This window comes from Phyllobates terribilis, unplaced genomic scaffold (assembly GCF_046119375.1).
Source record: "Phyllobates terribilis strain yellow unplaced genomic scaffold, ASM4611937v1 Scaffold_1__5_contigs__length_1240528914, whole genome shotgun sequence".
Classification (NCBI taxonomy): Eukaryota; Metazoa; Chordata; class Amphibia; order Anura; family Dendrobatidae; genus Phyllobates; species Phyllobates terribilis.
In genome coordinates, this window is record NW_027362761.1 from 271089124 (window position 1) to 271116942 (window position 27819).

At 39.8% G+C, this 27819-nt stretch overlaps 1 protein-coding gene across 2 annotated transcripts; it reads right to left on the reverse strand.

The window, feature by feature from the left end:
- Positions 1–580: 580 nt before the first annotated feature.
- On the reverse strand, positions 581–27819 carry FOXN4 (forkhead box N4). 2 transcript variants are annotated; one of them, XM_073672580.1, is made up of 10 exons: positions 26944–27819; positions 24872–24957; positions 8629–8792; positions 8428–8528; positions 7674–7784; positions 7289–7416; positions 7100–7196; positions 5439–5646; positions 4982–5353; positions 581–2868 (listed from the first exon to the last, which is right to left on the reverse strand). In XM_073672580.1, exons 2-10 carry the CDS (start codon positions 24952–24954, stop codon positions 2618–2620), a joined length of 1515 nt encoding a protein of 504 aa, XP_073528681.1. In that variant the 5' UTR covers positions 24955–24957; positions 26944–27819; the 3' UTR covers positions 581–2617. The 2 variants fall into 2 exon arrangements, with proteins under 2 accessions (XP_073528681.1, XP_073528670.1); XM_073672569.1 differs by having other exon boundaries at positions 26948–27817.

Sequence of the window (27819 nt, forward strand, 5' to 3'; positions counted from 1 at the left end):
TAACCACAGTTGTTCTATCCTAGGTGAACCTATCCTAACAACACTCAATGAAATTACATGTGAAAAAAGGATGAATGCATGATTGTTAATAACGACATCAAAACGTGTATTTTTGGTATCAATTTTTTTCACTTGTCCTGAAATTTTTCAAAAGTGAGGGAAAAATTGATTGGGGTTTAGTGAAAGTATACATGGCTTCCCATGGCCCAACAGATTTAGGCTACACTTACACATGACAGCAGTTCTCTGACAAGACCAAAAAACATTTGCACAACTTTTCTGCAACTTGAAGTCGTGCGATTACTTTAGAGCCAATTTGCAGACAAGTCTAATGCAAGTTCCATGTTGTGTGCACCATGCATTGAAGCCTAAGGGGTGTGTGTAACGTGTGACTTCCGACCAGCATCAGAAAGTCCAACACATTTGAAAACATATACGACTCCAATGTGTCAGTACAATTCCAGCATCGCCATGTAGCCTTATCCTTAGCATTATTTACATTTGCGGGGGTTAATACATTTGCTGAACTTCAGATAAATGAATCCTAATATTTTTTTATACCCCAAACAATAAATCAAAGTCATTTTTTAATTCTTTACTAATAGTATAAGACATAAAAATACAAAAACATAAGACTTTTCACAGAAATAATTAACTGCTTAATTTACATAGTTCTGTTAAAAATAATAAATATAAATAAATTTACACATAATACTGCCTAGCACAATATTATTACACATAGAAACAAAAACAAGTAAACCTATTCTACGAGCCTCTGATCAGGTTGAGGAACAGCTGGAGGACATTTTGTACAGTAATGTTGATAAGGATATAAAACCAGGCTCATGAACATTTTGAATGGAGATTTTGTACAGTGATTTTGACAAGGATATAAAACCAGGCTCATGAACATTTTTGATGGAGGACATTTTGTACAGTGATTTTGACAAGGATATAAAACCAGGCTCATGAACATTTTGGATGGAGGACATTTTGTACAGTGATTTTGACAAGGATATAAAACCAGGCTCATGAACATTTTGGATGGAGGACATTTTGTACAGTGATTTTGACAAGGATATAAAACCAGGCTCATGAACATTTTTGATGGAGGACATTTTGTACAGTGATTTTGACAAGGATATAAAACCAGGCTCATGAACATTTTGGATAGAGGACATTTTGTACAGTGATGTTGACAAGGGTATAAAACCAGGTTCATGAACATTTTGGCTGGAGGACATTTTCTACAGTGATTTTGACAAGGATATAAAACCAGGCTCATGAACATTTTGGCTGGAGGAGATTTTCTACAGTGATTTTGACAAGGATATAAAACCAGGCTCATGAACATTTTGGATGGAGGACATTTTGTACAGTCACGTTGACAAGGGTATAAAACCAGGCTCATGAACACTTTGGATAGAGGAAATTGTGGACAGTGATTTTGACAAGGATACAAAACCAGGCTCATGAGCATTTTGGATGGACAACATTTTCTACAGTGATTTTGACAAGGATATAAAACCATGAACATTTTGGCAAAGTTGTATATTTTTATATGTGTTGTAAGGCAATGTTTACACAGGATTTAGGACCAAATCTGCTGACATTCTACTATTGGAAGTAAGTAGGGCATTTAAGGAACTATTCTGTGAACGTGTTTCCAACAAATATTGTATAGTCGCTGAGTCTAATACATTGTACTGAAAAGTGGCTATATCAGGAGTTACCTATAATTAATGTTCTGTAGCAAATTTTTTGAATTTGGAAAATGGATGAACAAGTAGACAACAAATAACAAACTTCTCCCTGCAGTTTTGGATTAAGGCCTCCCCAATGTTTGATCTGTTTTTTTTTCCTGCAGACAACACTTGTATAATTAATTAATCAATCAAATAATCACTAATTGCAGCAAAAAAAACCCAGTATAATCATGATTGAGTGCAATAGTAACGCAGTAAGAAAAATGCCACATTTTCCTCTGGGGTAATTCTATTTTTTGTGGCTGTACTGACTCCTTCTTCATAGTATATATGGTACGGGCTACTCACAGCAATCCCTTCACACTTATAATCAGTTTGATGGGTCTGATACAATGAACAGTTTGCTGCCGAGCGGAGATCGTAGCTATTTAGTGACGTATCCCAGGGTCCTCAGAGCTTGAGATGAAATGGAAACACTTAATAAGCTTCAATACAATGCTATTGATAGCACAGTCATTCTGTGGCAACATGGAAGCACCATAGGCTCAGTGCAGGATGCAATGTCACGTCTGATGTCAGTAGTGAATACTATAGCAACTTTCACAGTAGTAGACCGGAAGAAATGTCTATTGTGGAACTTTTTTTCTACAGTAGAGAAAATAGATCCCAATTTTTATTAAAAAAAAAAATCTTTGTACCCAAAAATAAGTGGTTTCTTCCCTGTTACTTAAACCAAGAAGAAACAGTATAAGAAAATAGATAATATATGCAAATTGCTTACCAAAAATGCAAAACCAAATAAACAAGGCAGCACTGGAAATGTGGACAGTTATCCTATGTAAATTGTGTGTCACTTTGACATTCTGTTCCCAATGGTTTTGGTTTTGGTGCATATAAAGTCTCTGGTAGATCTACAACAGAGCAATGGGTTTATTTCCCTGTCCAGTCACACACTGGGAGGGTGTTGTATTTTCCAAATTGGCATATGTAGTATATAGGCTGGTCACTTGGAAGTCTGTGAAGGAATGGTCACTGCTACTAGACACTGGTGTCAGGCCTATGGTTCCCAAATCACAGTCTGACAGCTGAAGGGGAGAATTGCTGAATGCTGCCAATGTGTCCAGGCTGAAGCTGTCATCCTTCATGTCTTCCCAGATATTACCTTGAAAAAAAGAAAATAATATTATATGCACTGTGTGTAATGTGCATATGGTCGTTTGTCACTCTAGATCAGTGACCTTGAGAGCCACATTCAGCTCTGAGAGAGGGCCGTGAGCCTCATCCACTACTACCGGTATAATGACAGCCAAAGCTTTCCCACAGAAATCACACCACGGCAGTATACTAAGCTCCAAGGTTTCCTATCTTACCTCCATTCAGATCTGCTCTTCTGTGCAGGGCTACACACAAAAGTCACTAGAGATCTACTCTTAATAGCGGTTAGCTACACCTGGTGCTAATGGACTAAGCTGGCAGACAGCCACGAGCCACACATCACAGGCCTGCGAGCCACATGTGGCTCTCGGGCGACAGGTTGTGGACCCCTGCTCTAGGTAGTATTTTAACCAAGTACAATGGCAACATTATATATATATATCTATAGAGCACTTATTTTACAGCACTCAGTTTTGGATATTTGTGAGTATTCCAAGGCACTAGGTACTGTATATAATTGTGACGATACAATTTATAATCTTAATTAGCCAGACATTTAGATTTGTTAATCCAAGAGAAATACGCCATTATCTTTGTGTTGACTTATAAATGTATGTGTATTTCTGTGGCTGGGGAAGGACAGACCAGTATTTGTATAACCCTGAATGTTGTCTTCTCTTTGAGTCTGTGAACAATGATGTTTTAATTACATATTATACTAAGCTAACTAGATGTTTATTTACAAGAGCCCCTTACTATATCAACTATGTAAATAGATTAGCTCAAACAATGAGACCTAGCCCTGTGAGTAATGCCCTCTCTAACCCCTGACCTGTGAATGTGTACTTGCAAGGACAACTGTAACTATTTTAAGGGACATGTGCTTCTGTAGCAGAGAGACTTGAAACAGAGATTGAAAAGAGACTTTACAAGGAGAATCAAAGATCAGACTCTCTTCACACCATCAGCTTGTTAGGATGGCTTTACCCAAAGAGACACAGATTTGGATTCTACATGATTCCAGCCTAAGGATATATGGCCCTGACTGGAAAGATACGGATCTGCTCCACTGACCATCAGAGAGCCCATGGATACATTTGGGGAGACCAGGTTGGGACAATGAAGTCACCTGGCCCCATGGATATGTTGTTTGGGGTTCCCAGGTGGGCCTGGAACGAATGTAGACATTCGGAGAAGTCAGATTGGGACTAGCCGGTCATCTGACCCCATGGAAACTCTCGGAGAGGCCAGGGTGGGGCCCTCGAGTCTCCTGGCCTTGTACCTCGAAGGACTGCTAGCTTCCTAAGCTTGCCACTACCTTCCCTCTGTGGGGACCCGCCAGAAGCGGGGAGCCACTGGTTGAGGTAGTTGGCCCTGGAAGTCCCAAAGTTGCAGCTGTTCTATCTCAGGCGGGCAGAGTGGAAGGGTGAGACTGTAATGTTGTACCATCTTGGGTATTTGCTGGGACTGTTCTATGTGTTTATTGTCTGCTTTGTGGTTCAATAAAGTATTGCCACACTGTTTTACCCTCACCCTGTGTTGTCTGAGCAGTATTACGCCCACAGAAGACCCCGTCTCTTCACAATAATAATAAGCTTTGCCTATTGATCCAAAGAGCTTACCAAAGGAATAGAATTGCCATTTGTATATAATGCTTAGATGGGTCAATAATTGTGGAGCTTAGTACTGTATAGCCATTGAGTACTGGCCCTGTCACATTTTCCCCATTTCTGATGCAGAGCTATACAAGGATACAGTCCCACAAGAATCATCTTACATGTAATGAGTAATAAACCAAAGACAGAAAATCCTGTCCTTGGACAAATGCCAGTTACTGTTGCCCTTTATCCTTGGCAGACCCTTCCCTGCATGTAAATGGCTGACCATCGATAGGCAATATATTCATTATGAATTGGTTCTTTTCTGGTAATTTGTCTCCCCAGGAACCTTTTACTTTCTACTCTGATCAGAGGGAATACTACACAAGGCAAATTGTAAATGACCTTCCGATGTTCTCCTCTTAACAACTAGAAGACTGTGAATTTTGGGAGTCATTCTTGTGTATAAACAACACTATAAGTTCTACACTAGAAGTTCATGTATTAATACAAATATCCTACCTTGAAGAGCAAAATCCATGATGCTAGGATCAATGGAATCCACCTCCGTGTTCATGTCTGAGGTAATGCTGAGGAAGTCCGAAGCCCCCCTACTTATAATATGCTGGTGCAGTGGACTTTGAGTCATGTCTGGAACCACATGGAGAGGAGGGCTTTGGGCCGGTGCAGGAGAGCTTGATGCAATTCTAGCCTGAGTCTGAATTTGATGGTGTAGAGGTATGGACTGTAAAGATAGTGTCATAACAGGATGGGGCTGAACTTGCTGCATGGGGATATTTCCAATATTTGTCATTACTGGCGGTTCAGAGGTGGCCAACTTGCTAGGAGCTTTGCAGTTTTCAGGTCTATCCATAATCAGCCTGTCCAGTTCATCTGTAATTAAAAAAAATATTTTTGCAGGTTTAGAGTCAAATATGTGTGTTTATATGCAAGTTCAGATGTGCAAATTTCTACTTACCTGGGTTAGCCATGCTCCTTCGAATAGCTGGTAGATCCTTCCTCTTCCACTTCTGCATCTCTTCTTCCATCTTCTCTATTTTAGCAGGATTTAGTGCCCACAGACACCCTTTACGAGAAGATCCACTCAACTTATTCTCCACTTTTTCAAAGCATTTGTTTAGGGACAGGTTATGTCGAACTGAATTCTTCCAGCCATCAGGTGCTGTCTGAAAAGGCAAACAACAAACTGCTGAAGTGTATATGTCACAGTAGGCAGTCTGGTGTTATAATTAGGGAATTGTAATTGACTGCAATGATACTAAATATTACAATATAAATTGGATGTGACTGCAAATTGTTTGTCTGGCACAGTAGATATATTGTGTCCATGATCTGACTCATAGGAATTTTCCAGGAGGAGAATAAAAGTCTGCAGTCACTCTGACACTGCAGAATCATGGCAGTGTGCATTGCACACACTGTCACAATTTCCCTGTGCGAGTGGGCAGTTGTGTGACAGCATGTGTGTGATTGGCATAATCGTAGCCACATACCTATTATATTCCCCAGCTCTTCTCTTAATAGAACATTGACAGAAGCTGACGAGAATCTAGTCGGCACATGGCCACTACTATGCACGGGGAATACAGGGGAATTGTGACAGTGTGCACATCACACACTGCCACGATTCAGTAGTCTGAAGTCACATAGTGTAACTGCACACTTTTCTTCTCAGCCCATGAAAACCAGTTCAGTCTTTCTAGTGCAAGTGCTCTGATGGACTGAGAACTGGAGATTGTGCGGGATACTAAAGAAAAGCCTATGGACACATTTGCATATAACATTTAATGATCAAAGGTGCTGCAGACTTTGAAGCAGCCATGTCTTACTGCACCTCCTACCTTTATTGATTAAAAATATGGAACTTTGAAGAATGTCATCTTGCGATGGGTTTAATGTTGATGTTGTGGGACCAGCTATATATGATGTGTGCTTTGTAGGATGAAGCTTTATTGTGCTTGCAGAGGCGATTGTAAGATGAGTCATAAAGGGATGTAAATGGTCAACAACTGTGTGGAGGTAGACTGCTCATTTATACGATGTTCAATAGTTTTTTATAGGAATTTTATCAGCACAAAATGACTGTTAAAACTAATCGCAGGTCGTCAGTGCACCCTTGGTGTGGCCATACACTTCAGTGCACTTTCCCACCTACTTGTTTTCTATCTATGTCTGCCCTTCTCTGGCTCCTTTTACAGACAGAGTTGTCAATCAAAGTAGATGCAAAACAAGTAGGTGGGAAGGTGCATTGAACCATTTGCCATGCCAAGGGTGCACGGAGCACATGTGATTGGTCTGGACAGTCATTTTTTGATGACAAACTCCCATATAAGTGGCCTGTGTGGCAAAAAAACACGCCGCACGCCAGCCGATAAATAAAAAAACATCCCCAGCCCTAACTGTTGACTCAATGTAGGCAAAATGAAGGCTTGTGAGATGAACAATGCATTTTTAATCTTTAACTGGTTGTTTTTCATGAGTTTAGTCCCACTGTAGTTTTCGTCCATGGATGCATACATTGTAACCTAGCAAGGCCTGTAGCTATTGTCTGTTCTGTTGGAGGTTCAACATGTGCATTCAGAGATACTATCCTATATATGTTGTCATCTGCTCTCTTACCTTGAAATACGGGAAATGTTCCTTCATAAAACTGTAGATCTCACTTACTGGTAGACTGCCAGTCTTGCTGTTTTTTAAGGCCATTGCAATAAGGCAGCTGTAACAAAGTAGCAAGTAGTAACTATGACAGCAATTTCACTAAACGCTATTTTTCTTTTATTTAGATCTGCACAGAAATGAGAAACTTACCTGTATGAATATATAGGCTTTGGGTAATTCTTAGGGTGCAGGTCCTGTGTAGAATGAGCTGCCAGGCGTGCTTGAGAATATGGAGGCTGTGCTCTGTAGGAATTATTAAATATTCCAGCAGGAGAACACTGCAGTGAAAAGAACATAAGTCCCATAGGATAAGGAAAAAAATCACATAGATTATAGACCCCATAAAGCGGTAACGCTATTCATATATGACTGGCAGTTGTAAGGACCGGTTAACAGCTCACCCCTCCCCCCCGTTATAATTATTTCCCACTTATATGCATTCAGCATTCCTAAAAGTAAAAATCTGCTCTGATCATTCAAGGGTTAATGTTCGATTTAACACACTAGAGCAGGGCCTTAAGTATTATTGGTTTACCTGCTGGGAACCCTGAGATAGTGCATAGACCTGCTGGGAATGAGGCTGATATAAAGGCTGCGGTGAGTGAAGGCTTGGGGACTGATGTCCACCCATGGTGTACTGGCTGATCTGTTGAGAAGAAATACACAGGTTAGTGATTTTGCCTTTGACCCATTAATGAAAAGTCTATATCAGAAATGCATTAAGACCCCCATACACATTAGAATAGTCAGCTGAACCTGCTCAGAGAAGTGTTCCTGTGTATAAGGTAGTTGGAAGAGATAGCGGTCAGCCAAACAAGTAATGGCTGGGAGCAGGGACGGGGAAGTACTAATGGTGCTCTCTGTAGCCATCTATAGCAGCCAAAAATTATGGCAGAATGGGGGTCTTCTGATTCCTGTATGGCATTTCAGTAAGGGGTAGATGTAGTGGAAATGTTGCCATGCATGTGTGCGGCTATGTTCATGGCAGTAATAAAGCACTCTGCCATTTCAGCACCACATATAAACTACAGAGCTAGAGAGAGCTGCATGCATAGTCTCTTCCTATTGTGAATGTGGAGAAAAGGAACCCCCCATTCTCCCAGTAGGTGGGAGTGCTGAAAATGGAAGTTTTCATACATTCATGGCATATGCTTTCAATATTCCAAAAATGCCTCAAATGGAAATACCCCTTTACGTTTTATTGCATTTATTGGGATTAATTTGGTCTGACAGCCGGGACCAGAAAAGGTTGTGCATCCCTGGTCTATATGCATAGTTTATCCACTTACATTGGAAACATGGGGAGTCATGGTGTTAAGACCCAGAATGCCTTGCTGCATGCTCGCTGGTATGTGAATCATTTGTCCAGGCATGGTATTTGAGAGCTGACCTATGAATGAGAACAAATATGAAGTGGCAAAGAAGACACATAGAGAGAACATGAATACGCTGCTGAGTATAAGTCTATAGACGCTGAACATGGCGCCTACCTTGTTGCTGTATCACTATGTTCTGCGAGGTCATACTGTACTCCATCCTTCCACTGGTCATTTGCTGTAACCTGGGCACGTCCACTGAGGTCAGCCATGACAGAGACTGTAAGTCACTAGGAAGATCATCGTCTCGCATTTGGGAGGGGTCAGAGGGTACAAGCCTGCAAGCATTAACAGTATAGGTAAGAAAAAGCATTCACATTATTGTATGCACTGAATATAGAAAGGTAACAAGATGAGTCCCACTGATGATCACTGAAATGAATGCATTTATTGTAAAAAAAAGATGTTTATTTATAATTGAACTGTATAATATGAAAACACCCAGATCTATATGTAGCATATTTACTTTCGAGCTTTCTGTTGTATAATATCGATGAATATGACTTGTACTGATGGATTCAATAAATAGATTAATAGATAAAATGAGGATGCAGTTCTCTATGGTGCGCAGAACTCCGTACAGTGAGCGGTTTTGATTTTGAAGCAGCCTTTGTATGAGAGCAGCATGCTGTACCATTCATGCTCATAATATCCCTTTGCAATTATAGAAGGTGAAGGGGAGAGCGGGCCCGGCTGACCTTTATTCCTGCTCTCCTATTGGCTGAGTCATAAACAAACAAGATCAAACAAAATCATTTGAAAGCTGGGCAGGCCCGGCTGGGTTGCAACAGTTGGTTCTGTTATTGAAAGATGATTGCCTATTGTGTCCACAAACGGCTAGAGCCGACTGACACGTGTCTCCATTGTTTTGTTTTTAGGTTAATTGTTTCTCTTTTTCATTTTCCTCCCCCTCTCCTTTTCCCCTCAACACAGACCCTGCATTAATCTAGCTGAATGACAGCAGACAAGCAACGCACAAAAACATGCCATCTGCCACCCGCCTGGTGCCTACTGGCCTGAAAGAAGAGGCTTGTGATTTTTCCTTATTTTAAATCGAAAGGTCGGATAAGGGGTGTTAAGAGTCAAAACCCTGTGCAAATGCCTCCTGTCATGTGGCAAACCTCCTTCCAGGGTTGTAAAACACTATCCAGCAATGTGTTAACACTTCCCATCAAACTCTCTGGGCAGCTCCTAGGACCGCAGCTATACGAATGTGTGATCGCACCATAGCAATACTCAGCTATTAGCAGGGCTGTGCCGTTTATAAGATTCTTATTCTGCAATGAGGACTTTTTATCAGGAATACAAATTGCCATGTCGCTCACGCTGCAACCCAGGTGTCCGTAGCCTTTTGGCCCTGAGATCAGAGTAAGAAGGGCAGCTGTTCAGTTCTGAATGAACATTGAACTGGATTTCATTTATTATACCGGTTAATGGGCAATCTTACAGGTTACACACATGTGCCCCCTGCCCCTCATGCTCCCAGCTACTCCAATGAGACCCACAAACTATAAGCTTTTTACTCAGAAAGAAGATCAGTATATAAAACATAACATATTGTACTCATATATTTAGTAAGTTAGTAAGTTAGGATGTGCTTTGCTGTTTTCTTGCAATTTTTTCAGTCTCAAGGTAGCCAAGATGTTTGACAGATCCTGTTAAAGTCTATAGAGATTGTAGAGACAAGGGTCAGACAGGCTGGGATTTTCCTAAAAATTTGTTCAGTTCTAAAAATAATGGTTTGCTAATGGGAAGGGTTATAGCTGTTAATTGTAAGCTATCTTATGTCCATGGCCATCTTAGGGCAGTGGATTAAAGGGGTTTTCTGGCCTTATGATCAGAACTGTGGAGTCAGAGTTGGTATAAAATGAACCGACTCGGACTCCTAAAATATATAACAAATTGGGTACATTAGTACAGTGCAATATGTGCTTTAAATGTTTTCATAAGAATTTTGGAAAGTTATGAAATGTCCTATAAATGTCTGCTCTATTCCTGATCTAAGGATCTAGGCTTTTAGTTGAGAGGAATCTGTGCAGCATTTTAGTGAGGCAGGGCCGTGGAGTCTGAGTTGGGGAAATTGAGGAGTGGGAGGCTTGGCTTACTAACTCCACAGCCATGCTTACGATATTGATAGATCATTAATATCAGAAAAGTGGGGGACGAAGCCTGGCACACCCACAGCTCAGCTGTTATCAGCTCCCACAGCTCAGCTGTTATCAGCTCCCACAGCTCAGCTGTTATCAGCTCCCACAGCTCAGCTGTTATCAGCTCCCACAGCTCAGCTGTTATCAGCTCCCACAACCAGATGTAAACAATGGACAGATCGGAACAGTACAACTTTGTTCACTGTGAAGTAGCCACTGTTGAGATCTGTTTAGCTTCTATTGAATTAAATAGGAGCTGAGTTGTAGTTCTAAAAACTGAAGAATAGAAAAAGATCGGAGTGATATAAAGGTACAGTACTGTAAAGAATCACTGCACGGGGCATGTTCCCACATGTGAAGACGCTGATTTTTCCTGCTGAGTTTTTTTCCTTAAGGGTCTGTGTTTGTAGATTAGAAATAAAGGGATTCAGCACCTTATACTGCATTTTTCAGGCTCCCCATAAGAGTCAATAGAAAAAACTTTGATTCAACTATTAAAACGCAACAGATTTTCTGCGCAATAGAAAAAAAACGCAATGTTTACGCTGCGTGGGAATATGGCCCAAACAGTAGAAAAATAGGATAGAGGTAGATGAGTATTGCAAGTATGAAAAATGCTATGAAGAGGGGTATGGCACCGAGACAAGAGGCACAATTTAGACTTTTACTAGTGACCTGTGGGTGTTGTATCAATGCAGAGAATAGGATGTAGGTACCTGCAAGTGATAGGGATATGTAAGATTATTGGTATGAGAATCATAAATGGACAAGCAAAAAAGGCGAGGGGCAAAGTGTACTACATGAAGAGGTTTAGTAAAAGCGCGGGTAGTAAAGGATTGCTGGGGGCATTGTACATAGATAAGAAGGTAAACCAAATTAGATAAACAAAAAATGTGTTTGTTAGGCCTCGCTCACATGAGTGAATAAATCAGATGAGTGTAATCTGATAAAAAATCAGATTGCACTCAGACCAATGTTATACTATGGGGCAGTGCAGATCTGCGATTATTTTCTTATGCTGTTTCAGCATGCGAAAACAATAGATGCATGCTGCGAATGGCTGCGAGTATCGGATCACATGCACCCATACAAGTCTATGGGTGGGTGTGAAACATCGCACTGCACTCGGATGTCACCCGAGTGCAGTGCGATCCCACAGGCTCCGGCAATGGAGGTGATGGAGAAATTACCATCCTGTGCAGAGCTGGAGCCGAGTGTCATTAGCACATTGCGTCCAGTGCCATACAATAGTGTGACTCCGGCCTACAGGAGGCTAAGAGGTAAGGTAGAAATTAGTTTGATGTATAGACCACAACAGACATATTAAATAAGTCCACTACTTTACTTAAAAAGTGAAGCCAGGTTCTACAGTACCATATAATAACCATCACATCTAGAAATAGATTGCATAATTATCATACGAAATTTCAAAACTGAGGTTGCATTACAGAAACAGAAGGAAACATTCAAATGGCTTGTGAGATTTGTCTGGGTCAAGCGTATTATGGTTTGTTCTACAGATTTAACAAAATACTTTGAACCAAAAATAATTACAAAAAAGATTGTATTATATATAAACAAGTTTAAAGACACCACATTACTAAGTTACAGTATAGAGTAGTACTCTATTTAAGGGCATCCTGTCACATGGAAAATGTACTCCAGTCGGCAGACCACATGCTATAGAGCAGGAGGAGCTGAGCAGGTTGATATATCATTTTGTGATTTATTTATTTAAATCTATGCTTATTCCAGCCTCAAGTGGGCAGTCCTAAACACTGAGCAAAAGCTAACAATAAGCAGAGATCTAAATGAATAAAATACAGTTAATTCTAAGGGTCCATTTACATTGCATGATTATCATGAATGAGAATTGTCCTGTGTAAACAGAACCTGCGCTGCTGAGAACAATGGCAGCCTATACGCACTCAACGACCTATTACAGATCGATCAGTGCGTATCTGAAGCCGGACGGCCTGTGTAAATAGGCTATTAAATGACCACCAATCTGAAAGCAAGCAGAGGATTGGTGGTGGTTAATGCCCCAGGTCATCCCATACGCATATCCCAAGTCTTTCCCTACAAAACTATATATCAATCTGCTCAGCTCCTCCTGCTCTATATCATACTGCCTGCACATTGGACTGTATTTTCAATGTAACCGGATCATTTAAATATGTAAATTGCCTCTTCAGAGAGGAAGAAGACTGGACCTCTAGTGCCACCTATTGGATTTAGCAATTCTAAAAGTCATTATCGACTCTTTTACGAACCTTCCCAGGTCTTAGAAACCAAACAAGAAACTCTACTTACCCCGAAAGACGTGTTAGTATTTGCCCCTTATCACTACAAATCAAGAGATCTGATTTAGCTTGGTGAGTGGCCTCTGACAGGTGGTTCAAGGGGTAACTTTTATCCATATGCAGAGTGCCAAGGTAGAGTAAGGAGACTTAAAGGCCATGCAATGCTCCGCTCTAAATTTAAATATTCAAATTGCCTCTTCAGAAACAAAGGGGGCTAGACCACTAGTGCCATCTATTAGATGTAGCCATTCTAAAAATCAATATCGACCCTTTAATGAGCCTCATAGACGTGGTCAAGGTAAGGATGGCTGAAACCTGACCACCACAAAACAAGATGAAACATCAATTCTGCACACAGTATACTACCCATTTTTTCCTTTTTTGTTATTCAACAGGATGTTTTCAACACTGATCTTCAGTAGCGCCCGTCTTACAGCTTCCTTTTTGCCAGAGGATGGTGCGCTCCTGATTGACAATGAGTACCAATCACATCATTGAGTCGCATGTCAGAACCGTGTGCTCTCCATTGCTGAAAGCATAGGCAACTTTGTCTCTGCTGCTTCTGAGGAGAGCAGGCACACTGAAGCTGCTCAGATTAAGAGTTGAGCTTACAAGCTTCCCCAGCCCCTCTGCCTGCTTCTTGTCTGTGAACCTGCCTCCTCTGATTGAAATCTTAGCAGTGACCTGTCATTCACAGACCTTATAGACAGGGAGGGGAAGACCCAGCGCACAGTCCAATCCCTGTGCACCAAAATCTAATGAGCAGAAAACTTTAGTGATTAAAGGGGAACAACAAAGCGGATTTCTTTACGAAAAGTATCAATTTAATATGTATTAGGCTGTGTGCCCACGATGCGTTTTTTAAGTGTTTCCGCAGCGGCAAAAATGCTACAGAAATGCTTAAAAAACGCATGGTAGAAGGCCTGCCATGTTCCCCAATGATAATCCGCATGTGCTGTGCACATGCTGCGGAAATTTCTGCTGCGGGTTATCATTACGGAAAAAAATGCAGCACTACCAATTATTTTGCGGAAGTGCTGCGTTTTCACCGCCATTGACTTGCATTGGAACGCATGGATTACGCATCACTGCATATGTAGATGCGCATTCCACGCATTTCAATGTGCGGATGGTACCTGGGTCTAGAGGTGAGGAGACTCTCCTCCGGACCTGGGTACCATAGAAAACTGTAAAAAAAAGAATAAAATAAAAAATAAATGTTATACTTACCTTCTGATGGTCCCCGCTGCGCTCGTCTTCACTTGCCGGCAGATCGCGGTGGACTGAAGGACCTGCGCTAACGTCATAGTCATGTGACGGCAGGTCCTTCAGTGTAGTGTACCGCGAGCTGCCGGCAAGTGAGGATAGAGCGAAGCAAGACTCCGGGGGCCATCGGAAGGTAAGTATAGATTTATTTTTTTATTTTTAACCATTGTTTTACGGTCACACTATATAAATCCATGCCGTTTGCATGGATTTATATAGTGTGACCAAGTTGACAAGCACTTTCCAAGTGATGCTAAAATCGCTTGGAAAACGCTTGTCAACCCGCATGCGGAAATGCATGTGAAGAACGCTTCACATGCGCATGTCCCTGGCAGGAAAAACGCATGTACAATCCACATGTACAATCCGCATGCGTTTTTTTTGCCAGGGAGATGCAGAAACGCTCAGGAAAAATCTGGAGCATTTCTGCATTGTGGGCACACAGCCTTACAGCTCCACTACAGCCATGTCTTTACATTACAAAATTGTACTGACAGATTCTCTTTAAAAGGAATTTGTCAGTAGGATCAACTCTCCTAAGCCGTCTATATCGGCATGTAGGTCAAAGGAACCTGAATAAAGTGATTCCTTGATATCTGCGATCTGACTTATTCCAGAGAAATCCATCTTTTTCTTATATATAACTGAGCTGTTCCAAGCTATGGGCCGGACACTGATCTCCCTGAGAATCTGCCTCCAGCACTTATTTTAAATTAAAGAGGGAGTTACCAGTGTGAGACATAGAACTAATACACTAATACAGAACAGGAGAAATTAACTTTATCTCTTTGCAAACATATTTACTGCAGCTCTCACAGCTCTGCTGTATTACAACACTGGCTGCCTGAAAAAGCTGAAGCACTGAGAGGACACCTGCAGATGTGTTTAAAAGGAATCTGTTAGCAAGTTTTTGCCACCTGTTTTGCTTTTTTGAAAGCAGCATAATGTAGAGACAGAGACACTGATTCCAGCAAAGTGTCACTTACTGGGCTGCTTAGTGTAGTTTTTATAAAATCACTATTTTATCAGCAGGAGATTATCACTAAATGACTAGTAAACCTCCTGTCATGGTAGTCCTCCATAGTCATGAACTCTGCCCCCACCACTGATTGGCAGATTTCTGTGTAAACTGTTCATAGGCAGAGAGCTGCCAATCAGTGAAGTGAGCGGGGTTATAAGGAGCTCAGCATTCAGAGAACTGAAAGATCTGCAGCAGATAAAACAGTGATTTTATCAAAATGGCAGCAAGCCGCTCAGTGACACATCGCTTGTATCAGGATCTCTACCGCTACATCATGCTGCTCTCAGGTGAGGTGGCAAAAACCTAGTGACAAATTCCCTTTAATGCTGTACTGTGTCTGTTATAACCACACACAGCTCTGCAGTGAGATCAGGAGAGTGGCCATTACACATCACACTGGTAACTACTCCCCCTGTTATTTAAAATAAGCTCTGGGGGCAGATTCTCAGGGAGATCTGTGTCCGGCCCATAGATCTTAACAGCTTATTTACATATAAGAAGAATGTGGATTTTTCTGGAATAAGATATCAGATCACAGATATCAAGGTATCATTTTATTCAACTTCCTATGACCTACATGCCCATATGGACGGTTTAGGAGGATTGATCCTACTGACAGATTCCCTTTAATGTATAAGGGGACCTTTACAGTTTCAACCCTATGTGGTGTAGGTAATATTATAGGATGTCCCGAAAGTCATATCCTTTAAATAAATGTAGCGCTATACAATTTAACCAGATAAGTGAAAGGTTTCTAGTCCAACCCAATTTACAAAATCCAACACTTCTTTTATATGGTTACTGATGAACGGTTTAGTAATCACTTTGAGGGTCACTCAAACCTTGACTGTATATCATTCAAGTACATTACATCATATATAAAGTCCATCCACAACATTACAAACATTAACCTCGCAGCTTCATATGATTTTTATATCACCCTTTGAACAAATAAATACTACAGATCAACAATATATAGAAATAGAGAATTTTTCTACTTACAATATATGGTAATAAAGGAAACATCCTAATAATACATAGTAATAAAGGAATCGTCGTAATAACAGGACATTATCCTGTTCATCAAGAATCTCTGACAGATATGAAACACTGATAAAGCACTAATATAACAGCTTACAATAGCAAACCCTTTAAGATATTGCTATATTTTAAGGTTAAGGTTCAGAATTTTGACAATAACTCCAATGCCATTCTATTTTAGCTATTGCTTTTCCCTTCGAGAACATACAACTAACTTATCAGAGATTCCCATCAGTTTATAATAGTATGCAGTAGGCTGAAACTACAAGGTACCTTGTGTATTTATAGATATAGACAATTTACCTATACTGTATAGCCCAAAGCAAATTGTTAAAATTGGATATTACACGACAAAATGAAAATAGATGAATTTTGCAGCACTTTCATCCAATGAATAAAAAATACTTTATTATAAATCCATAAAAGTGAGAAGATCCTTGTGGAAGCAAATTAAAAACTGACGCGTTTCTAGCGCAAACAGGTGACCTTGTTCATAGCATGTCCTATGAATAAGGGTGCCTGTTTTCATCAGAAACTAGTCAGTTTTTAATTCGTTTCCACATGAATCTGCTCACTTTTATGGATTTATAATAAAGTATTTTTTATTCAAAAAGGGAGTAAATAAATCGCTCACCATGCAGTGAATGATTAGATCTGTCCTTTGTATGACATCGGTGTCGTTTTAAAAGCTGCTGATCATCAGGAAATTAATCCAAGAAAAATAAAGTTGATCGGCACATCTAAAAAATAGTAATGGAATAAAATTTGAAGGTTTTATCTATCAAACCATTAAAATCCACATGGTGATGATATAAAAAACACTATGGTGCGTTTCTGGCGCTCATAGAGAGTGAATAAGGGCGCCTGTTTGCGCCAGAAACCCGTCTGTTTTTTAATTCACTTACATATGGATTTACTTGTTTTTATGAATTTAGAATAAAGTATTTTTATTCACTGGACGGAAGTGCCACAAAATTCCTCTATTTTCGCTTTGGCTTGCTGTGCCGCACCAGCAGGATTTGACACCCATTGATGCGGTATTCTCAGCTTCACATGGTTTGGACAGGCGTAGTGAGCTCTATACCTTTCTCTTTTATATAACACAACTTCAACTCTATTCCAGTGTTTGAAATATTGTCATTATATTCACCAAGTAAATGCTTATTAATCTGTTTTTCTTGTTATTCGTCAATGCAGTTTAATATTTTGGGTTAAACTTACTCAGTTGTTGAATTTTGCCTGGACTACTGCTGCATCCTCTTGTCCAGCTGCCTAACCTTCTCCTGCGGCTCCTGTTCTCAAGATTCACCAGCAATGTCTCGTAGCTAGTCAGCCAACCAGCACCAAACCTTGTGGCACTGGAGCAGGCCTCAGGGGAGCTTTCTGTGACACCTCCTCAAGCTGTGCATTGTGTATAATGCAGATTATGAAGAGAGTTACATGACAAATGCCCCCCCTGAGAGATGCTGGAAGAGGAGCCAGGTTAAGCCCCCTTACATGGAGCAATAGTTCTTACAATTCCTGATTTACAAACAGATGAAACTCATTGTAACTCCTTGTAGCTTGTTAACAAGTCTCCATGCACAAAATGATCAATAATAAATAATCTAACTACCAATTATAGCTGATAAAATATATACAAGTCGCTGCATTGGTATTTGGAAGGGTAATCTTCTAACATTCACAGGATATCAGCTGCTGACAAACCATTTTCAAATGACTCAATTTTTTACACTTTGATTCATTTGTTGGGGGTCTGAAAAATAGCTAGATACAAATGCTTTAGGTAAAAAACTTTGAAACAATACGGGAGGATCCTTAAATGCAGCCACTGGAAGCCAAAACTAGGGAACACGTTACATTACCATCTCATATGTTCATAATACAAAAATATACAAACTTGATGTAAGGAAAATTTTTCACATCAAACATCCGAACACATTCAAAATCACCAGGTGGCATAAATGAAACCAGACATGGGCAAATTATCAACGTAAGCATAATTAATGGCCATTAATTAGTTCCATTAATAACTGGGGTGGAGTTTCGACTTGCCACCACCAAGCCTAAAACATTGCGATTCATATAGGGTCCGTCTCCACTCTGTCGAAAACACAATCCTAATCCAATCTGACATGCCAGCATTCCCATGGTACTATGCTGCTTTTGGGCAATTCGGACGCTTTGTGGAAGTTTAAATCAGGGTGGTCCTGATGAAATTAATATGCGGGGGTGAAACAATGTAAGCACTGACTGGTGGTTTGGTGTAACATTATTAGTTCTGACTCATGCTGTCTATAGTTGGAGAAATCAAGGATCGTCATTTTGTATTTTAAACATGCCCGGCCCTTTAATACCAGTAAGATAAGCGGCACCAGTGATGTCCAGCTCGCTGTAGCCATAAACATGAATGCTTGGCTGATCTGAGCATACATAGTTAGGAGGAAGATAGAGGACTGAGCTCTCAGTATAATATTAGTTAAGTTGAAGGCCCAGCTTTAGGCTAGTTAAACACGGCCATAATACATCCCTATTTTATTGGTGGGACAATAATACATTCCCACCTAGAACAAGTCCCACACGGTCTACTGAACTTAATACGGATTATTATAGACATTACACACAGGATAAAAAAGCAGCAGTTTTATTACTTTATGAAAATGGTCATATTCTGTTAAATACATGGTTCTAGTTTTTATTTCGACACTTGGATTACTACAATATACAGAGGGTGAAATAAGTATTGTACACGTCACCAATTTTTTAAGTAAATATATCTCTAAAGGTGCTATTGACATGAAATTCTCACCAGTTGTCGGTAACAACCCAATCCACAAAGGCAAAGAAGTCAAACCAGAAATGTCCATAAACTAAATTATGTGTAATAATGAGAAATGACACAGAGAAAAAAGTATTGAACATGCTTACTGAAATTTATTTAATGCTTGGTACAAAAGCCTTTGTTGGTGATGACATGTTCAAGACGCCTCCTGCATGGAGAAACTAGTCGCATGCATTGCTCAGGTGTGATTTTGGCCCATTCTTCCACACAAACACTCTTCAAATCCTGGAGGTTTCATGGGCTCCTTCTATGAACTCTGAGCTTTAGTTCCTTCCATAAATTTTCTATTGGGTTCAGTCAAGTGATTGGCTGGGTCATTCTGGCAGCTTTATTTTCTTTCTCTGAAACCAATTGAGTTTCCTTGGCTGTGTGTTTGGGATCATTGTCTTGCTGAAATGTCCACCCTCATTTCATCTTCATCATCCTGGTAGATGGCAGATTTTTATCAAGAATGTCTTGGTACATTTGTCCATTCATCCTTCCTTCAATTATATGATATTTGCCAGTGCCGTATGCTGACAAATAGCCCGACACTATGATGTTCCCACCTCCAAACTTTACTGTTGGTATGGTGTTTTAATATGGTGTGTATTATGGCATCCAAAGACTTCAATTGTGGTCTCAACTGACCAGACTATATTCTCCCAGTATTTCACAGGTTTGTCTAAATGTTGTTGAGCAAACTTGAAATGCGCTTGAAGATGCTTTTTGTTCAGCAATGGAGACTTGTGTAATGAGTATGCATACAGGCCATGGAGGTTAAGTGCATTACTTATTGTTTTCTTTGAGCCAATTGTACCTGCTGATTCCAGGTCTTTCTGTAGCTCTCCACAGGTGGTCCTTGGCTCTTGGACAACTCTTCGGATAATTATTTTCCCTCCTCTGTCTTAAATATTGCAGGGAGAATCTGGTCATGGCCGGTTTATGGTGAAATTATGTTGTTTCCACTTCCAGATTATTGCCCCAACAGTGCTCATTAAAACCTTCAGTAGTTTAGAAATTCTTCTGTCAATGCTATCAGTATGTTCTGCAACAATAAAGTTGAGAAGGTATTGAGACACCTCACTGGTTTTACCCATCACGAGATGTTTCTTGTGTGATATCGTGGTAATGAGACACCTTTTTACAGGCCATCAGTGGAACCGGCGGATATTATTTTTCACTAAGTGGCAGTATAGCTTTCTAATTACTGATGGATTTCAGCTGGTGTCATGACTTTCCATGTCTTTTGGCACCTCTCTTGCTTCATGTGTTCAATACTTTTTCCCTGTGTCATTTTTCATTATTACACATAGCTTAATTTATGGACACCTGTGGTTTGATTTCTTTGCTTGTGTGAATTGCATGGGTTGTTACCAGTCCTGTGGAGTCGGTAAGCCAAACCACTTACTCCAAAATTTCCCTGACTTCCGACTCAGACTCCATGCACTGCCTCACTACTGAACATGTACATAACAGCAACACAGATTCATCTCAACTAAAGGCCTAGATGCTTAGATCAGGAATAGGACAGACATTTATAGGACATTTCATAACTTTCCCAAATTCTTCTGAAAATGTTTACAGCACATCCTGCATTGTACTCCTGTATTAATTTATTATATATTTTAGAAGTCTGTCCATTTTATACCAACTCCGACTCCATCAAAATGGACACCGACTCCGACGCCACAGCACTGGTTGTTACCATCACCTGGTGAGAATTTCATGTCAAGAGCAACTTTAAAAATATATTTACTTAGAAAATTGTGACGTGTTCAATAATTATTTCACACGCTGTACCTAAATTAATATAAGTACAAGCTTTAAATATTCACATAAGAACATTATATGAGGTCACTGAATTTTTCAAATGGTCTTCAAAGTGGACGTGTCAGTTCTCCTAACAATAATTGCTGACACTGCCAGTCTGTGTAGGCACATGTTGTATTGGTGGTAAAGGGAATGGTAGCACGCAATTATTATTTTTTTTTATAATTTTCTCAAATGAATAACAGAGGAACAGCAACAGAGTTAGGAGAAAAGATGATCCAGAATTGTTACTTCATATGGAGTACAAGTACATCTAGCATTTTAACAAAGTTTTGACATACTGAGCCCCTTCAGAAACAATTGCTCAGCTAAGGTTTTTTCCCCCTTCATTTTAGCAATCTTTAAGGGTTCAGCACTTGGACCCTCACTTGATCAAAACTGAGATTTTTCTATGACATATCAGAAATGTGTTAAACCGATAGGTGATGTTTAAAATAGCGCTCTGAGCTTGACTTAGCAAGCATGTGCTCTCAGTTACACGAGGAAAGTAGGTTTCCGCCAGAAACCGCTGGCAGCGTGTGATCTCCCCGAATGCAAAAAGACAAACAGTTAAAATTCAGCTGCCTAATCCTTATCTCCTCGACATCTGCAGTAGACGAAGAGTTGGGAGGCTCACATACAGTCCAAGCTACATACATCCAGTGTTTGATCATCATACAGCTATGACCAGCCTGTCTATCTGTGAACACTGTATGCAGAAGTTGCATTATTTCGTATGAGATGAGATGCTGCTTCACTGTGTCTCCTGCTTCTAAGAGCTGACAGGGAGAAACCTATTACAAACTGGTGGCAGGGAGACAGGCTTAAATTGCATGACATTAGATACATTGAGTCTCTGCAGTTAGGGGACAGCAATTCTATTCTAGTAATCTATCACTTGCTGCACAAAGATTAGATTTACCATAGTAACTGCAGTTTGATAAGACCCTGACTCTCTGCAAAGACAAAGGTATCACAGCAAGTCTAATTTGCAATAGGTGCCCAATATCAGCCAAAAAGAAGGACTGAATATGGAAAGCAACCCAGAAATGACATATGAACCAAAACACAAGTATACACAAGAGCATGAGTGATGTCTTAACTGATTGTCCCAAAACCAAGCGACATCAATCAGACATGTCGTAATAGTGATATTACATGAACTTTGTTGCAGTATGGAGGACCTTTATATCACTCTCCATTGAAATAATACTGCTAATTGGAGAGGTCATGGAAGGTTGTATATCAAATGTCTGTTTTCACTCCAGTGACATGAATGGGAGTAACAGATAAAAGCATGTACCCTTAATGGTGTATTCTTATAACTGCCATTCATTTCAATGAATATGTATGCTACAACAAATCCACGGTCACCTCTAAAGTGGAAACATGAAGGAGACACATCACATCATTATCAGAACCTTTCTTTCATGTGTTTTTGAAAGTACTGTCTAATTTAAATGATACTTCTACAGAATGTCACATTGAACAGAACATTTACAGTCACATATTCATTTATCTGCTGCTTACTTATTTAATCCAGTGCATTCAGTTCATCAGCCGTCCCCTCTTAGCTTTGTATAGTAAATGGTAGACCATGAACATCTGTAGAGCGTATTTTCCCATTCCAGCAATTTTGCTGCAGTTGGACAAAGACCAAGTCTCTTTTCATGCCACTTAAGATATTTAGAGCTTGTTATTGCAGTTATTAGGACAAACCACTCGTACATCATTTAAAGCTTGAATAGTCATACCCTAAATATGCTTTGACTGCTCCAAAAGATGCTCGCCTAGAGTTCCCCGCGCAGAAGCAAATTCACACAGGCCTTATCTTTAATTGGGAGCCATTCTCTTTCCCCTGTTATGTGGGACTGCAGAGCAACCCCGCAGTGATCCTCGGATCCCGTTATGTGCCATAGTGACAGGGCAAGTGTAAACAGCACTCATACAAAGTGACAGCTCTATTCTTTCCTCTGTCAGGACTCATGAAAAAAACTCGCCATTATTTACGCAGCCCTCTCAGGAGCAATCACAACTACTGGAAGAGAAGTACAATGGTGGCTACCGGTTACAGTGAACTGACTACGGCTTCTAAGACTTAGTCGGCAAAAATATTACTAGAATAACTTGATTGATTCAATGTAACTGAAACTAACGAACCAAACTGCAGATCATTTATAAATCATAAAGGACGAGAATCACAAAAATATCCCTTAAAAAAAAATAAAAATATTGATATATTTATTAAACTCAAACTTTCTTTAAAATTGTCAAACTTTTTTTTTTAAGCATCATAGCAACAGATTGCAAACTTTTCTGCATGTAATGTAAGTGATAAAGCACCAAGTGTGAAATATAAAGATAATACAGTATATTCAATGCTATTTGTATTAATACCAAAAAGGATGAAAATGAATAAAAAAAATGTAAATAAACTATTTCTTTTGATGCATATAAAGGGGGATCAGGTAAAAACAATCTATAAACAGGAGCAAAGTATTATAACATTTATTAGGAAGCGTTTCCTTACTGTCAGAATGAAGCTAATGACGACTGCACAGCTCAATGTCACATATTCCATATTCATCATGGGACAACTTTTTAAAGTCTATGATTATCTTACATTTTATACATAATCCTTATACCATACTCGTTTATTAGAAAGTTTATTTATAGCATTTATATTATATTATTGTATGTATTATTAGTATTTATTATATAATTTACTTATTTTATTAAATGGATTTTATTAGATTCTTGACACAAATCTAATCAGATATAAAAGGGTCAATTATTAGACATTACGCCAAATGCTTCTCTGCCATCACACTGCCAATGTATAGGAGAACACATCATTGTACTGTGGTTAGTGATGAGTGGACCCGTGGAAGTTCTGGTACCCGACCCGATCTTTAGTGCAAAGTTCGGTTTGGGTATCAGAAGACTACCCAAACTTAAACCAGAACCCGAAACCCACTGAATGCAATGGAGACCCAAACGTTTCATCTTGAAAAGTTCAGAAATCAGATATAAGTTAGATCCACTGCCCTTTACATTATTTCTACACAAGCAAGACCCACAGTCTACAGTAATCCCCTCTGTGTGCACCAGGGGGTGCTAAAATCTTTAGCTTAAAGCTAAAGACTGGTAAACTTTGGTTGCAAATAGCGATGAAGAAATTTGATTTACCACATAAAACTAATTAGAGTGCCATTCTTTTTGGCAGTACACGATTGAGTAGTTTTATTTAGCTTTGTTGTCTATTCACATTGCTCTCATACATTCTGAGTGACTGCTATTATGGTAATTGCTGCTTTCATTTTTCTCTCATTCCATCTATTATTAATTACTCATTTTCTAGCGTGTATGGTGACATTTTAGAACTATTAGGGACGGAATAGTGATTATACTATATTGTATGATACTATATGATATCATACTATGCTACACACACTAAATTCTGATAACAGCAGTTGGAAGATCAATAATGCAAATGTTATTTCATGCTTGAAATTCAAGGGTCCTATCCCCTATGTATGGCACACAGGATCCTAACATTAGTGGTATCTATTTGCAAAATAATGACACTGTCATGGATATTTAAAGACATACCATTTATAGCACTCACAGACTTGTAACGACAAAAATAAATACATAATAAAATAAAAATATTTCTTTATTTTGAGTGCATATTTTAGGAGTCAAAATGGCAATGTTTCTCCTTGTGGATAGTGACATGCCTGACATGCCATTGTAAGGAGACTTATAGGCCATGCAATGCTCCTCTGGGAAATTAAATATGCAAAGAGACAATTTACATATTAGAAATTGAAAACACACAATGCCTTTTAATTTATTTCTATAATCCAAATACATTCAAGAGGATACGATGTAGTTACACCACTGATGCTAGCAAGTAAACCACTAGGCAGAATAAAACATTTACCTGTATTCCTGACTGGGGGGGCAATTTTCTTCTGATGTCCTGATTATTCCAGACATAATTCCTGAGATGTCACTGTCTATCATCTCCTAAGAGTGAAAATTTACTGTTAGAGGAATTGGTGGACTGAATGATAGATAGAAAGATGGATAGATAGATATGTGATAGATAGATAGATATGGGATAGATAGATAGATAGATATGGGATAGATAGATAGATATGGGATAGATAGATGGATAGATAGATAGATATGGGATAGATAGATAGATATGGGATAGATAGATAGATAGATAGATAGATATGGGATAGATAGATATGGGATAGATAGATAGATAGATATGGGATAGATAGATAGATATGGGATAGATAGATATGGGATAGATAGATAGATATGAGATAGATAGATATGGGATAGATAGATAGATATGGGATAGATAGATAGATATGGGATAGATAGATAGATAGATATGGGATAGATAGATATGGGATAGATAGATAGATAGATATGGGATAGATAGATATGGGATGGATAGATAGATATGGGATAGATAGATATGGGATGGATAGATAGATAGATAGATATGGGATGGATAGATAGATATGGGATAGATAGATATGGGATGGATAGATAGATAGATATGTGATAGATAGATAGATATGGGATAGATAGATAGATATGGGATAGATAGATAGATATGGGATAGATAGATAGATATGGGATAGATAGATAGATATGGGATAGATAGATAGATAGATATGGGATAGATAGATAGATATGGGATAGATAGATATGGGATAGATAGATAGATATGAGATAGATAGATATGGGATAGATAGATAGATAGATATGGGATAGATAGATAGATAGATATGGGATAGATAGATATGGGATAGATAGATAGATATGGGATAGATAGATAGATAGATATGGGATAGATAGATATGGGATGGATAGATAGATATGGGATAGATAGATATGGGATGGATAGATAGATAGATAGATAGATATGGGATGGATAGATAGATATGGGATAGATAGATATGGGATGGATAGATAGATAGATATGTGATAGATAGATAGATATGGAATAGATAGATAGATAGATAGATAGATATGGGATAGATAGATATGGGATAGATAGATAGATATGGGATAGATAGATATGGGATGATAGATAGATATGAGATAGATAGATATGGAATAGATAGATAGATATGGGATAGATAGATAGATATGGGATGATAGATAGATATGAGATAGATAGATAGATATGGAATAGATAGATATGGGATGAATAGATAGATATGGATATGGGATAGATAGATATGGGATAGATAGATATGGGATGGATAGATAGATAGATATGGGATGGATAGATAGATATGGGATGGATAGATAGATATGTGATAGATAGATAGATAGATAGATAGATAGATAGATAGATATGGGATAGATAGATAGATATGGGATATATAGATAGATATATGGATAGATAGATAGATATGGGATAGATATGGGATAGATAGATAGGGGATAGATAGATAGATAGATAGATATGGGATAGATAGATATGGGATGGATAGATAGATAGATAGATATGGGATGGATAGATAGATATGGGATAGATAGATATGGGATGGATAGATAGATAGATATGTGATAGATAGATATGTGATAGATAGATATGGGATAGATAGATAGATATGGATATATGGATAGATAGATATATGGATAGATAGATAGATAGATATGGGATAGATAGATAGATATGGGATAGATAGATATGGGATAGATAGATAGATAGATAGATATGGGATAGATAGATAGATCTGGGATAGATAGATAGATAGGGGATAGATGATAGATATTGGATAGATGATAGATAACATATGTAGATAATGGATATATAGATATGTGATATATAATATATGTAGCCAGATGACAGATGACGGCAGTTAACCCCTTCTGTCCTGGCCCCTGCCCTGTATATAAGCACACAGGCAGACCTGGGCTATACACAGGACACTATGTGAGAGCTGCTCTCGGGGCTAGGCCCTGCTGTGCCCATAGTACCTACTGGTGGTGCTGGTGCCGGCGGTGAGCGGGGGGCACTGTTGCTGGCAGCTCTTGGCTCTGCTGCTCTCCTTCTTTGTAATGCGATTTCTATCTGATCCACAAACCGTTTTTAAATTTCCCTCTCAGGAGCTGTCCAGCACGGCGCATGCGCACTGCGGGCCTGGGTCACTAGCAGGGCAGGCGAGGCCACTTGTGTCTCATAGCGAGCTGTGCTCCGTGCCCTGCTCACCCTCTGTCCCCGACAAGGTCGCCTTTGTGCCCACTGGTGACTGTCCTGGCCCACCGTCCTGTCATCTGTTCATTGTCGCTGTAATCGCCATGATGAGGTGCAGTGTCTTATCTGTACGTGCAGACAGCGTTTTGTGCTTTCATACAGCGCCCTGTAATGCGGGCACCACACGGGCGTAGTCACCAGCTGCTGTCATGTAAGCACTTGTGCCCGGGACGTTCTCCCGGTGTTCCCTACGTCTCCTCCGACACACGGCTCACACCCCCGGTATTGCTGGCGATGGTAGGTGCCGCTGTCACAGCAGCCGTTGCGATTTTGAAAGTTCAGTTGAGCCAGGCCAATTCGGGGGGGTTAGTTCTCGTGGTCTGGTCCGGTGTGTCCGCCGTGCAGGTGTGTGCCGAGCCGCCGCCGCCCTCCTCTGCCTCCTCACAGCCTGTGCTCTGCCGTTGGCGAGTCAGTGAGCCCGCCCGGCCCGCGCTGGCCATACCCGCCGCAAGACCCGCGCCGCAGCCCGGGAAAGGCAGGTGGGAGAGCGGCAGCAGGAGGGGGCAGAAAGGGAGGGACGGGCGGCGCTCACACCACAGGAGCACAACAAACAATTGTCTCCCTGCGAGCCGCACTGTGTCACCTGCTGCAGTACACCT